At 40.5% G+C, this 13,269-nt stretch overlaps 1 protein-coding gene across 1 annotated transcript; it reads left to right on the top strand.

Moving 5' to 3' along the window:
• The first annotated feature begins 1,513 nt into the window (after positions 1-1,513).
• Positions 1,514-12,954, top strand: LOC126403927 (protein FAM222B-like). Its single transcript, XM_050066772.1, has 3 exons — positions 1,514-1,640; positions 4,520-4,647; positions 6,314-12,954. Exons 2-3 carry the CDS (start codon positions 4,566-4,568, stop codon positions 8,338-8,340), a joined length of 2,109 nt encoding a protein of 702 aa, XP_049922729.1. The 5' UTR covers positions 1,514-1,640; positions 4,520-4,565; the 3' UTR covers positions 8,341-12,954.
• Positions 12,955-13,269: the final 315 nt, after the last annotated feature.

The raw sequence follows: 13,269 nt of genomic DNA, 5'->3' as shown, positions 1-13,269 counted from the left end.
ATGATTTATTTATTTTGCCATTGACTATTCTGCAAATTTTATTTATTTGATTATTGATATGTTTTTCACTGTTTCCTGAATCGGCTTCTTAATTTTGGTTTGAGGTGTGGTGATGTACAACGTGTTATATATATATATATATATATATAAATATACATATATGAAGATAGTCAAAACTCCTTTAATAGAAAATAAAGCCAGATTTCAGTCATAATTTCTTTGCATGCTTCATTTATTTATTATTTGTCAGTTTTGGTTAGAGATGTTATCTGTTTCTGTCAGTTGTGTATTTTTTGTTATACTTCCAGAAGAAGAATTTCATGACAGGTTATTGTATGTTTATGTAAATGAGTGGCATTTGCTCATGGCCCTTTACTCCTCATTGTGTCCCTTCTATTTCTGAAGTCAAACCTATTCCCAGTGAAAGTACGTTAAAAAATAAACTTAAATACTCTAATATAATTCAATACTGACAGGGCGCATACTGCATAATGAATAGATTAAGTACTTTTTTTGGTGCCAGTACTAAGTCAATATTTAAAGGCAGGATTATTAATTTTATTTTTTTTTAGTAGTTGATTTTTTTAACTTAAGTATTCAAGCACAAGTTTCAGCTACTTATAATTTACTTGAACATTTCCATTTTATGCTACTTATATATCTAATCAGCTACATGTTGGAAGCCAAAAATTGTACTTTTACTCCACTACATTCATTTAATAAATTTAGTTACTTTGCAGATCCAGATCATTGATACAAAATATAATCAACTAAATTATGATGTATTATCATAGATGAAGCCAGTAAGTAATTAGTGTGAGAGCTGACTAAAGCTCTCTCGGATCTTTACATAGACAATAGAACAATTAAAATATGCTTTACTATCCAGCATTTTATAAGAATTAAAAGCTTGATCTAGAACAGACTTGAAGTAAGGGACTGTTCTTTACTTACTAGAGGAGGCGGGGTGGCTGGGATGTGACTCTTTTTTATTTTTGGACCTCCCAGAAGCTTCAGATATTTTTCCTTGAGGATTGCTGAGTGACTGGTGGAAAATGTATGACCCTCCCTCCCACATAAATTAGTTACTAGATTTTTAAAACTTACCCTTTGATGTTTTCAAAATCAGAAGTTGAAGAAGAAGTACTTGAGGGTTTATTTTTGGCCAAATGTCAAATCAGATGCAGAATAAAGTGATGTCGATGAAATCACTATTTTAAACTCAGATTTCGTTAATGCTTCTTTATGATGGAAGCATTTGTCACACATGATGTGTCCAAGGACTGGCGGAGACTTTGAAAATCCAAAAATAATTTCTGTATTTATATTTTTGGCCATGATAAATGGAGTAATTAGACATGGCCTATTTTTGCACCACGCCCTTCCCCCTCACAGGCAACGAACAGTCCCTTAGAAAACATCTCATCTGTGTGAGTTATTGGACAGGCGTTTACCATTGATGCCTAAATGCAGAACCGGGGGTCCTGGCCCCTTGCGCATGCGTGAGAAAGGTTGCTGCCGTAGCCAGACAGCAGCAGCACGAAGATCCAGCACCGGGGATGGCCTCCTAATTTTTAAGAGACACTATCAACATTATATCTCCACAAAATGAAGTTTCCTTACTCATAGATTCGCGAGGAGTAAGTATTGCGCTCTTTAATTTGGATGACGTCGGTGTTTTCCGTCAATGAAGAGCTAAAGTTTGCTAACCAGCTGGCCTGGTCACAATAAGCACAAAGAAGCTCCTTATTTATTGTGGTGCTTGACTCGAGCTAACCTACTGAACGATGAAAATTTTTGATTTTCCTTAAGGTGGGGGCAGCTTTGGCCCTGTAGTCTGATCATTGTGTGTGTTTGCTTGCTGAAATAGTCCAGCTACATTGATTAGATCGGTAGCAGCGCTAGCTAGCTGTTTTAAATTACAGCAGATTAAGGCTGGATTGCTAGACAGATGGCTAACGTTACCTAGCTACAGACAGGCTGTCTGAAAGTTAACCTACCTCACTATGAGCCTGGGGACGGGCTCGGGCTGTCTGAGAGTTAACCTGCCTCACTATTGTACTAACTGTGTGATCCGACACGTTCACAAATCTGACAAAAGGTTAATTTAGGCGTCAACTGAGGACGATGCCTTAGATCCACACGGTAAGTGTGGCCTCTGTCTGTAGAAAAGGTCACATTATCCAGTCTGCATTAATGAAGATCCTCTTTTCCTTTACACTCACTGCACTGCGTCCTCCTGAGGGATACAGAGGATTCAAAGATACACCCATGTCAGCATAGAAGCACTGGCCTTATAGCCTAATGCATTTACTTTCAGATCAAATAGAAAAGCCAAGAGTCTTATTGAATATATTCGAATAAACTTAATGGGCCAAGCATGTGAACACATGCAAGGAATTTGACTCTCAATGTACTTACACAGAAGTAGACACACCTAAAAACAAGGACAACAAGGATAGGCTGTGTGCATGTGTGAACTACAATGACATTTGTATACAGTAAGACAATAGTGCGATGGTGCAGAGTACAAAGAGTGCTGAAATAAATATGGGATGACTGTAACAGGTTGCTTTATGTACATGATATAGGTGGATATGAATGACAGTATATATAAAATAATATAAATCTAATGGTATATATATGGTAACACAAATGCATGCTGTACATAGCCAAGACTACATCTTATCTCACCAATAAATTGAATCTAAAACCTTAAGAGATCATTCAGGCCGTACCACTATGACAAGTCAGTAAAATATCTGGAGAGTGGAAGTGAACTAATGATGAATCATAAACTGGCTGTAAATCTGTGATGAATCTGCAAAATGATGTGTGACTAAACCATAAGAAAACACTTAAGGGATCTCTGCAATAAGGCCGCAACTAATGATTATTTGAACTTTCAATTAATCGGACAGCTGTTTTCATGATTGACTCATTTGGTCCATAAGATTTTAAAAAATTCAATGCCTATCAAACCTTCCTAAAGTCAAATGTGACACCTATATATATATATATATATATATATATATATATATATATATATCTATATATGTGTGTGTGTGTGTGTGTGTGTGTGTTCATTACCACTGTGGTAGAGCAGCCAGAGTGTATACCTTTTTGAGGTCAATCTGTCTCGCTCACTGCATCACTGGAACCATTTTTATGTAAGGGCGTGGATTATACTGAAAAACAGAGTCAGCAGCGCATCATGACTAAATGAATTAGAGAATAGCAGAAACACTGAATCTTATAATGACACTGACGAAGAAGCTCTTTCTTGCAAGGTCAACAGCTGATCCAGTTACTAAGGTCTGAACGAGTGCCGAATTACTGATAACAGCAGATTGGTTTAACCCTAAGAAGGGAACAGGGTATTAAGCTAATGGAGACGTGCATGTTTCCTTAAACTCTGCCTTATGTACTTGTGGTCAACATTGCCTCTTCATGTCACACCTCTAATATAAGCTAACAACATGTTTCAGGTGGTGACTACGGCAACACTGACCCAAGCCATATCACTAGAGCTAAAACAATGAGTCAGTTAAATCATTAGAAATTTACTTTTGATGGTTGATTTGTATGTTTTGCTTGAAAAACAAACATTCCCTAGTTCCAGCTTCTGAGTTGTTATGCTGTTTTACAGGATAATGAATTGAATGTTTTGGGGTTTAGGACTGCCGGTCAGACAAAACAAACCAATGGAAGACGTCACCGTGAGGATTAGGACTCTATAATGGCCAATTAATTGTGAATTAAAATAATCGTTAGTTGCAGCCCTACTGTGGATTTTGTCAGAGAACAAAGGAACAAAGCAAAAAATGTTTCAATTTCTATTTATATATGGGGGAAGTCTTGTTTTTAGACAGAATTGAAACATGTGAATGCATCTCCTTTTGAATGTTACCACATTTAAAATAAGATTCCAGTGTAGATGGTGACTGCCTCTGTTAGCCTGCCCTGTGTGACCAGTAAGTGTTCTTATGGTATACTCTGGCATAATTTTACTGATTAATCCTCAATTTGCATACATGCATGATTATTCCCTTGTCCACTGTTGAAATACTTAACGTTGACTTGTTACAGTGGTACAGTCTGATTCCCATAATTTTCTTTTGACTAAGCTAATTTGTGAGCTAAAGTGCTCTCTTGGACATGTTTGGGTCAAGCTTTTCATAACATGACCTATTTAAAACCTGTGTGTGGGTTGTTGTTTTTTTTGTTTTGTTTGCTGTTAGTTTTTTTTTTTTTGATACTGTGTGAGTTTAAAGAAGATAGCTGGTTGGCTTGCAGCCTACCATGTGATGTTTTGCTCAATAAAAAAGCATCTTGTTCCCTCTCAGCTCTATGCCTGGTGCAGGGTGCACACACAGAACCATGATGTCAGTTTATTACAAGCTGCCATTTGCAAAAGGTCAAACTGTACGGGATGTGAAAATAGGCAACAGCAAAGTCATTTCACACCAACGTAAGTGTCTGTCAGCGGCTGAATCGTGTCTGCTCTGTTTGTCTTCAGTATGGTGAGGAGAAGGTGTCCCATGTTGCATTAGTGGAATAGTGACATGCTGGCCTGTCTGCCGGCATCAGGTGACCCTACCATCCGACTTCTCTCCCGCACGCAGATGAACACTGGACTTCAGAAATGTAAGTGCTTTCTTCTACCATGTTGTGGTCGTATTTCCTTTTAAATGAGTCATTTCCTCATTGGTCAGCATTCAGGATCAGAATGTGATGATAGTGATGTTGCGAGACACAGATTGAGGTTTTCAATACCATTATTCATGGTTAGGGCCCAGCGAAATCAATTTACATTTTTTCCAGATTCCATTTTAATTTTTCCGAATTCTGTGTTTTGCGATAATGCAAATTTTGTCATGGGAAATAGTGTCTAATCCTGTAAATGATTACAATTTTGACAGTCCAATAAGAAAATATTCAAAATTCAATGAATATCAATTAATTTGATGTAAAGCAACCTGCCTCTCACTATTTTTTATGCACAGTTTTCAGCAATTAAATAATTTCCCCTCATTATGTAATGGGATTTCTTCATTTAAAAGGGACCCAGGTAACATATTTTATGTTTCATGCAAATATATTACAGTTAATTTTATTTCCATACATGTATTTACACTCTGTTAACACCATTTTTTGAAAAGTGGACGTAGTCATGCAGTGTGTATCCTGGGCCGTTAAAGTGCATTTTACAGGACAGAATACAGGTACACTCCAACTTTAGTAGTGCCTGATTTGACCATGCAGATCCGAGTGACAGTTGGTGTGATGCAAAATCATCACACATTCCCTCTGGATGACACAAGAAGCACAGGAGGACAGGACTGATCCAGGTTGGCTGACCGAGTAAAACACTGCAGTCAAGCTAACCGTCAATTGCATCTCCGTGCTAAAACCTGCCGATGTTAAAGTTGGAAACGTACACATGCAGAACAAAGTGTCAGCGACAACTGTCGGCGGCCGTGTGTGTGTAGGGGACCTAAGCCCCACCCTCGAGGAAAGCAGAGCAAGTAACAGCAATACATAGCAGCATAGTTTTCTTTCTGTTAATTCAGCTTACACGTTGTGAAAAAACAGTTACAAGGGTAAGGAAAACAGGATTTTTATAAATTGCATCAACATTTTAGCAAATCACACAATATTCTGCGTTTTACAATTTTTATTATCAAATTCTGTGTTACTGTCCGTGCATTGCGAAACATAAATACATAAATAATCGAAGATTAACGTGACAAGAGAGTGTGATTCTGCAACATTATGTCATCATCACTGATTAGTAAAACCTTTTAGAGGACACACATTCATGAGGAATGTAATGAGGTTTCTTTATAGAATGTAAATAATAGAAATACCAAAGTGTAAACAGCATGAAATGTGGTGAATAAATTGAATTACAGTTGAACAGTGTACATGATCCTGGCTTTTTAAACAGGAGTTAAACAATTAAATACACCTCGTTTTATTACTTTGTTGTAAAAGAAGTGACAGCTTTTCGCTCCAGTTAATGATTAAGTGCACTGTGCATTTGATCCAAAACATTAATTGAGGCAAAGTGAGTTTTTGTTTATAAAATTCCATGCTCACTTCCATGATTACAGAACTTCTAATGGAGAGTTGGAGCAGATACAGCTAGACTGTAACTCATGCTGCAGTACATTTTATTCCCACATTGCTTGTTGTCACACAGTGTAGTGTTACAGTTCATGTCAGTATATAGTGTTGTGATGTATCATCAAATCCCAGTCAATGTGCTTTGCTTGGTATTTCTGGTTGTCTGACCTTGCACACATTGCAGGGGAAACTACACAGAAGATGAGATCTGCCAGCTATCCAACCCCAGCAGAGTTGGATGCCTATGCTAAGAAAGTTGCCAACAGCCCTCTGACCATCCAGATCTTCCCCAACAGTGTCAAAGTTCCTCAAAGGAAGCACATTCGCCGCACAGTCAACGGGCTTGACACCTCCTCGTCCAGCCAGCGCCACAGTCCCTACCCCTCTCAGGTCAGCTCCAGTAGGGGTCTGCTGGCTGTCCTCCGCGCGCCTGCCAAAGGCGTCATCAAAGAGTCAGACGGTAGCCGCGCTCGACAGCTTCAGAAGGCCATCATGAACCCTCACAGTGGGCCGTACGCCACTCAAAGCACTTTAAATCTTCCTCAACCTGCTCCTCACCTACAGGGCCCGTCTCAGCCTGCGGCTCAGGCTGCACAGAAGCAGGGTATGGTTCACTCACAGGCGCTACAGCAGAGCATGACTCATCCAATGACTTTACAGCAGCCACAAACTATGCCTCACCCACAGGCTTTACAGCAAAGGAACATGGCTCATTCACAAGCTCTGCAGCGGCAGCAGAGTTTGTCCCAGGTTCAGACTTCACAGCAGAGATTGGCTCATCCTCAAGGCATCCAGAGGCAGCAGAGTCTGCCTCACACCCAGGCTCTACAGCAACAGCAGAGCCAGTCCTGTCCACCAGTCGCACCACAGCAGCATCTTTCTCATCTGCAGACACTAAAGCATCAGACGGCTCCTCCGCAAGCTTTACTAACACAACAAGGAGTGACTCAGGATCTGCGCCACATGTCTGATGGAGCTCAGCTTCCGGGCCTGCAGCACACCCAGGGGCTAGTTGGCTCACAGCCCCTCCCCCAGGCTGCAGGTACAGGACCTCCTACCATGCCTAATAGCCTCCAGCAGCCGCCACAGGGGGCATACGGGCCCCGGAAGCTCCCTGACGCAGACGCCCCACCAAATGTAACTGTATCTACCTCCACCATCCCACTGTCCATGGCAGCCAGCCTGCATCAGAACCGGCCGAGTGACCTGAGCAGCATTGTGCACCAAATCAACCAGTTGTGCCAGGCACGGGCTGGTATGGGCACCACCTCAGTCTGTGAGGGCCAAATAGCAAACCCCAGCCCCATCAGCCGCAACCTGCTGATCAACGCCAGCTCAAGGGTGTCCTGTCACCACCCGGCTCTGGGCTCTGTGCCTAGCTGCCTCATGGTGGGACCCCCAGACAAAGCTACAGCTCAGACTCCCAATGCTGCTCTCCATTCACAGCCCAATATAGCTGCTACTAATAGTATACCTGCCTTTCACGCAGACCCAGAGAAGGTACAACTGCAGCAGCAACAACAACAACAACAACAACAGCAGCAGCAGCTGCAGCACCATTTACATCAGCAGAAACAACAGCAGCAGTTACAGCAGCAACAGCAACATTTACAACAACTACAGCAGCTGCAGCAGCAGCAGCGCTCTTGGGCCCAGCATCAACTGGCCCACATGCAGCAGCCTCCTGAGGGGGCCCATCCCTGTAAGAACCCAAGGATGGAGCCTTCTACTGAGTGTGCTTTCCCCTCTCGGAACCTTAGCTATCCCCACAAGCTACCCAACACTGCACAGTCCTTCCCTCTTAAACACCCTGCAGAAAAACCACGACCTTCATCCCCTGTTAACTGCCCAGTAGGTTCTATGCCTTACATTAATGGCCACTACATGCAGCCACCGTGGGGCAGTATCCCAGCCACAGCAGGTAACAATGGATCTGGCTCTCAGGACCTCCCAGTGGTTTTCCAGGGAGGGCAGGCTCCTGCCTCCACAGACCGCATCCCAGGGGCAAAGTACAGGCCAGGGAAAGAGGCTCCTCCTGGCCAGTCCAAGTTGATGCAGAATGTGGATTTCTTAGGAGGGGGCTTCCAGATGCCCAGCTTTCAGGAGCAGAATATGGGTGTGATGGAGAAGATGCACAGGTCAGCCATGGGCCAAGTTCAGGAGCCCAATAATGTTGGAGGTGCTCACACCCATCACCCAGGCTACCGATAAAGCGTGCGTTTATTCCCCCTTGGTGTGTTTTGAGTTCTTCTCAACAGCTACTTTCAGCTTCTGTGGTTTATTCTTTAAGATCTTGCAAGTGATCAATTACATTTATTGCTTCAGAGCTTGATTTGTAGACCCACCAGGTTGTGATGTTTCAAAGTATTCCTCAGGTCTTAAGCCATGTCGTACCTTTGTTGCAGATGAAGGTTTTTTGAGATTGTTGTCCACTGTTGAGTAGAATTCCTCTTTTCATCACTGGCATGGATGTGCTGCTCTTTGTTCATGTATATATGGTGTTCTAGAATATTAATTTGCAGCTGAGAATATGCTTGCCATAAGATTGTCACAGTGCTTTTCTTAGGTTGACATGGAACAACTCAACTTTTTTCAGCATTTGTGGCCTTACAACTGCCCAAAGGCAAGATTTAGGATGTCCTCGTGTTATGTTTTTATTTGCAATTATTTATCCTTTTAACAGGTTTGTGATCCATTTAAATAAGGTTACATGTATATGCAATTAATAAGACTGTTGATAAAGTTTTGTCCCAGGAGCTCCCTCCCATAGTTTAACACTTGTTATTGCGCCTAAAGTGAGAGCCACAACTCCTCTGTCAGGAAAACAACACAGCTTCTAAACTGCACCGTGAGTGGTCCAGGTAGTTTGTGCCTGGGTGATCACAGTGTGCAAAAATGGCTAACTATCACTGTTAAGCTGAATTTTAGTTAAAGGTCCAGTGTGTAGGATTTTTGGGGGGTACATTGGCAGAAACTGAATATAATAAGTACGTTTTCTTTACTGTTAAATCACCTGAAAAAAGAATTATAATGTTTACGTTACCTTCGAATGAGCCGTTTATATCTACATAAGGAGCAGGTCCTTGTCCACAACGTCTGCCATGTTGCACCGCCATGTTTCTGTAGTACCCCAAAACAGACAGACCTAACACTGGCTCTAGATGGGCAGCATTTGCGTATTTTCGTCGGCCACTGTAATTTGCAGTCCCTCCATGACAAGCAGCATTAGAAAAATAGTTATTAGATTTGTTTGATTTTTTTTTTTTGGAGAGTGAGAGACCTCTGCAGGTAATTTGGCTCCGTTAAAAACCTCCTGAACCTCCTGAAAAAGGTGAGCATAAATAAGCAGGTGCTGGGCTAGCATCCCATCTCTGAAATGCTGAACTGTGTCGCAGATTTGTAACATAAAACTGCTGTATTCATTGTTTTTACTGGTTTAAATCACCTGGTCCGTTTGTTTTGGAGAGGAGTAGACCTTTGCCGATAATTCGGCTCACAGTAAAAATCTCTTGTGCTATAAACACTGATGGTATCATTATCGGGAGTTCGCACTTGGCACATGGGAGAAGTTCAGCTGGTTTTAACCTGCAGTCCTCACCTCTAGATACCACTAAATTCTACACACTGCTCCTTTAAAAAAAAAACAACAACAACATAAAGCCAGCGTTCACAAAAACGGCAATGCTTTCCACGTAGTTTCTCAAGTTGCAAGTGTTTCTCTTGTGTTTGAAAAGTTTAAAGTGCCCTCTTGTGTGTAATATTTCAACAGTTGCTTTAGAAGTTGTTTATTTTATTACAGTTTTAGTCATATTTCTGTAGATGGTCCTACTTGAACTGTAGAAATTACTTTTAAATGTTATGCCTAACATTTGGCAAAAGGAGCATAAACTCCATTAGCCCTTGTTTGTCTTTAGTTAATGTGAAACAGAATGGCATCCCATAAATATTAAAATGGTGTATGTATGTCCTTATGTGAAAAGCGAATTGATCACTTGCAAGCATGCAAGTACTTCAAATATAATGCAAGCTGGGAAAATGCTTTGTTTCCCTCCCGACACGTTTCCTCACCACTTTACTACTGTAATACAAGTGAACTGATGTGGTGTGGACATTATTTGTGTGGCTTGTGGTGGGCCGTTCATCTACTAATCACTGGCCTCACCCTGTGTCGTATTTCTGCTACCTATAAAGAGACAAAAACAGTTAATGCAGGTTATGTTTTGCTAGATGTGTCTAGCATGAAGCTCTGGACCCAATTCCTCCTCCAGTCCTTTTACAGGCTGATGTTGTCTGGGCACATGTTGCTCTGCTAGCCTCAAGCCTTCTGGGAAAAAGCCTTAAATGTCACAGTAGTTATCCTATATTTAATACTTACCTTAACGGACTTCCTTTGCCAGGATCCCAACTTCAGGATGGCTTCATTGTGAGAAAGTTTTCTTTTCCCCGGTTCATTTGGAATCTGTACTGTCAGATCATTGGGCAGTGTTAATATGTATAGGCAGTGAGAATGGGTGCCTTAAATTGAAATATTAAGGTAATAATTGCAACTCATACTTGTTAAATCACCCATCCTACTGTCTCAGATGTTGCCTATTAAGGATTTAAGATGATTTTAAAATATGAATAGTATTTAGCAGAAGTAGTAGGTATGTAGAACAGGGCTGTAGCAGTTATTTTAAAGTATTTGGACTGTGTTTTAGTTGTTATTCTTAATAAATATCCTGATAAAGTTTCTTAATTTATTTTTTTGGACCACTGCATCCTGAAGCCATAGGTGTTTTCACATTAGGTGCCATAGGTAACACACACATCGACGCAGACAGCGTAAACTGTATTGTCTGCACTCGGAGGCGAAAAAGAGGTTTGCATCCATACTTTAACCTGATGCATTTTTCATTCTCTGAATCGCTCTCAGAACACAGTACAGGTCAAAAGGGAGACAGATGATCAGAGAAAGACAGCTGAGATGCAAGCCGTAGCTCTTCTGGATTGTGGTCTTCATACTTGATGGCAGTTTTTTTGTTTTGTTTTTTGTTTTGTTTCCTGGCTCTCATTTTTGATGTGCCTGCCCCTTAAAGCTGCTATTGACTTTAATCTTAACACACACTAGTATGATTTGTGTGTGCGTGTGTATGAATAGTAATGATGTATGGGCTGTATCAGTGAAAATAAGTTCCTATTTATGGGATGGGTGCAGGGCGAAAACTGCCACCACTCAAATGCTGGTAAATTTAGCAATGTCTATGGAAGCAAATGCGGGACATAAGTATTTAAAATTTAACAGCCAATGAATATTAATATTAAAATAAACACCACTGAATTGTTAGTATTGAAATATTTAACTGTGAAACCACCATGTATTTTAATGTTACCTCTTTGAAAGTGAAATAGGAAATTTTCTTGTTTTGAAATTTGAAAACCTGAATATGAATAAATATGTTTTTTCAATTTTCACAAATTCAGACCCAAAAACTCAAGTTTCAGAATTACAAAAAACAAATCAATCGGTCAAATTCAGTTGCAAAATTGTAAACTTAATTTTTGATACTGAATTTGTGAACATTAAAAAAAAATTTAATCATCTTTTGAAATTGCAAATCAGAGGTGAATTCAGAACAAATAAATTCAATTACATGGTTAACAAAGTAAAATATGTCGATGCTATGAAACAGCAGATTCAGTCGAATTTAAATTTCACTTAGATATTAAGTGGCTGTTAAAATTTCAGTACTGATTGTCTCTTATTTGCTTCCATAATGTCCAGTCTTTACTCCAAATATATAATAACTGACCAGTTTTCAGAGTGGCGGAGTGGTTTTCATGAGTTGGACCCACTGCGGCCTAAAGACGGACACCCTCCAGGCCTGTGTGGGTTTCTTATCTTTAAATCAACATCAACAATTTGTCAGACCTGCCCTGTTTATTTTGAACTGCCTCGTTGCAGCCCGACACAGTCAGGTTCTACAGTTTCATATGAAGTGCCTCCACTGGGCTTAGTATGGAGAAATGTGTGAATGGGTGCTTGTGTGTGTGTATGTTAAGCTTGGGTACTTGCACACAGGTGTGCGCGCTGACAAACGTGCACAAAGTTAATCTCTGATGGGGGACCAAGCTACTTAGTGTAACTACTGATACTGTGTCATGGACTGAAGTCCTGAAGTGTGCCACGATTCCTAGACACTGTCGGGATGTGTGAACTGTTTGCTGCTGACTCACTGACCAAAGTGACCAAGCGTCCCTCTCTGTAACCACCCCGGCCAAAAGCCTTGGCAAGCTTGTATTGGGAACTTGTTATGTTCTAACAGTTCTAAGCAACAACCTGGTGACATAAAGGAGAGCTGCTGCCCTCATTTGGACAGTTATGGAAAATCTTGTGAAGTAAAAGTGTAAAGATGTGAACGGAGCTTAAAAAAATCTAGAGTGAGCTGTTGCTGTCTGTTTTCCACCAAGCAAGATTCAGATGTTCTAGCCAAAACTTTATATGTTCTGTGGTTTCATTTTACAGTATATCATCCTGCAGAAATGTTGCCACACACAGTACATGTCAATATACACTGTGGGAATCTAATCTACTTAAGCACATTGTAGCTCATCATGATAGTTGACTTAGATGTCAATATTTATTGCGGCACAGGTGTGTAACAGCTCTCTAGATTTATTTTTACTCTGGTTTAAGATGACTGTCTTTGATGATCAAAGATATTTCGTGTTGTGAACGGTGGTGGAGGGGGGCTTACTTTCTCTACTTTGTGAAAATGTGATATTCCAGTTTTGCCTAACCTTCAGGAATAAAATGTCTTGCACAAACATTCCCCCTAACCAAAATAAAGTTTGCAAACACAAAGCTTTTATGAGTGACTGTTTTGTTATGTACATATAAATACAGTGTAGGTCATTAAAACCCTTTGAGCTCTGCTATGGAAACTGTCCACCAGCGTTGGTTTTTGTGCTTACTGTGATGTCATTTTTTGGAGTGTTTTTAAAGGCTTCATATCCCTAAAATCTGTACTACTTCAAGGAATACTTCACCCACAAAATGACCATTTGTAAATCAGTTAGTCATGTTGTGTTAACCTGGTACTAGAGTCTGGATTAGACCACAGATACATTTCACTTTCATTGAGCATATGATTGGATAAA

The sequence above is a fragment of the Epinephelus moara genome, chromosome 2, assembly GCF_006386435.1.
Source record: "Epinephelus moara isolate mb chromosome 2, YSFRI_EMoa_1.0, whole genome shotgun sequence".
Lineage (NCBI taxonomy): Eukaryota > Metazoa > Chordata > Actinopteri > Perciformes > Serranidae > Epinephelus > Epinephelus moara.
Note: the sequence above shows the minus strand (reverse complement) of the source record. Positions and strands in the feature narration are given on the sequence as shown.

Bases quoted from the DNA above. Each gene is read 5' to 3' on its own strand.
- LOC126403927 (XM_050066772.1), top strand. From the start codon at position 4,566: ATGCTGGCCTGTCTGCCGGCATCAGGTGACCCTACCATCCGACTTCTC. The intron at 4,648-6,313 runs GTAAGTGCTTTC...CACACATTGCAG, and splicing joins GAACACTGGACTTCAGAAAT to GGGAAACTACACAGAAGATG.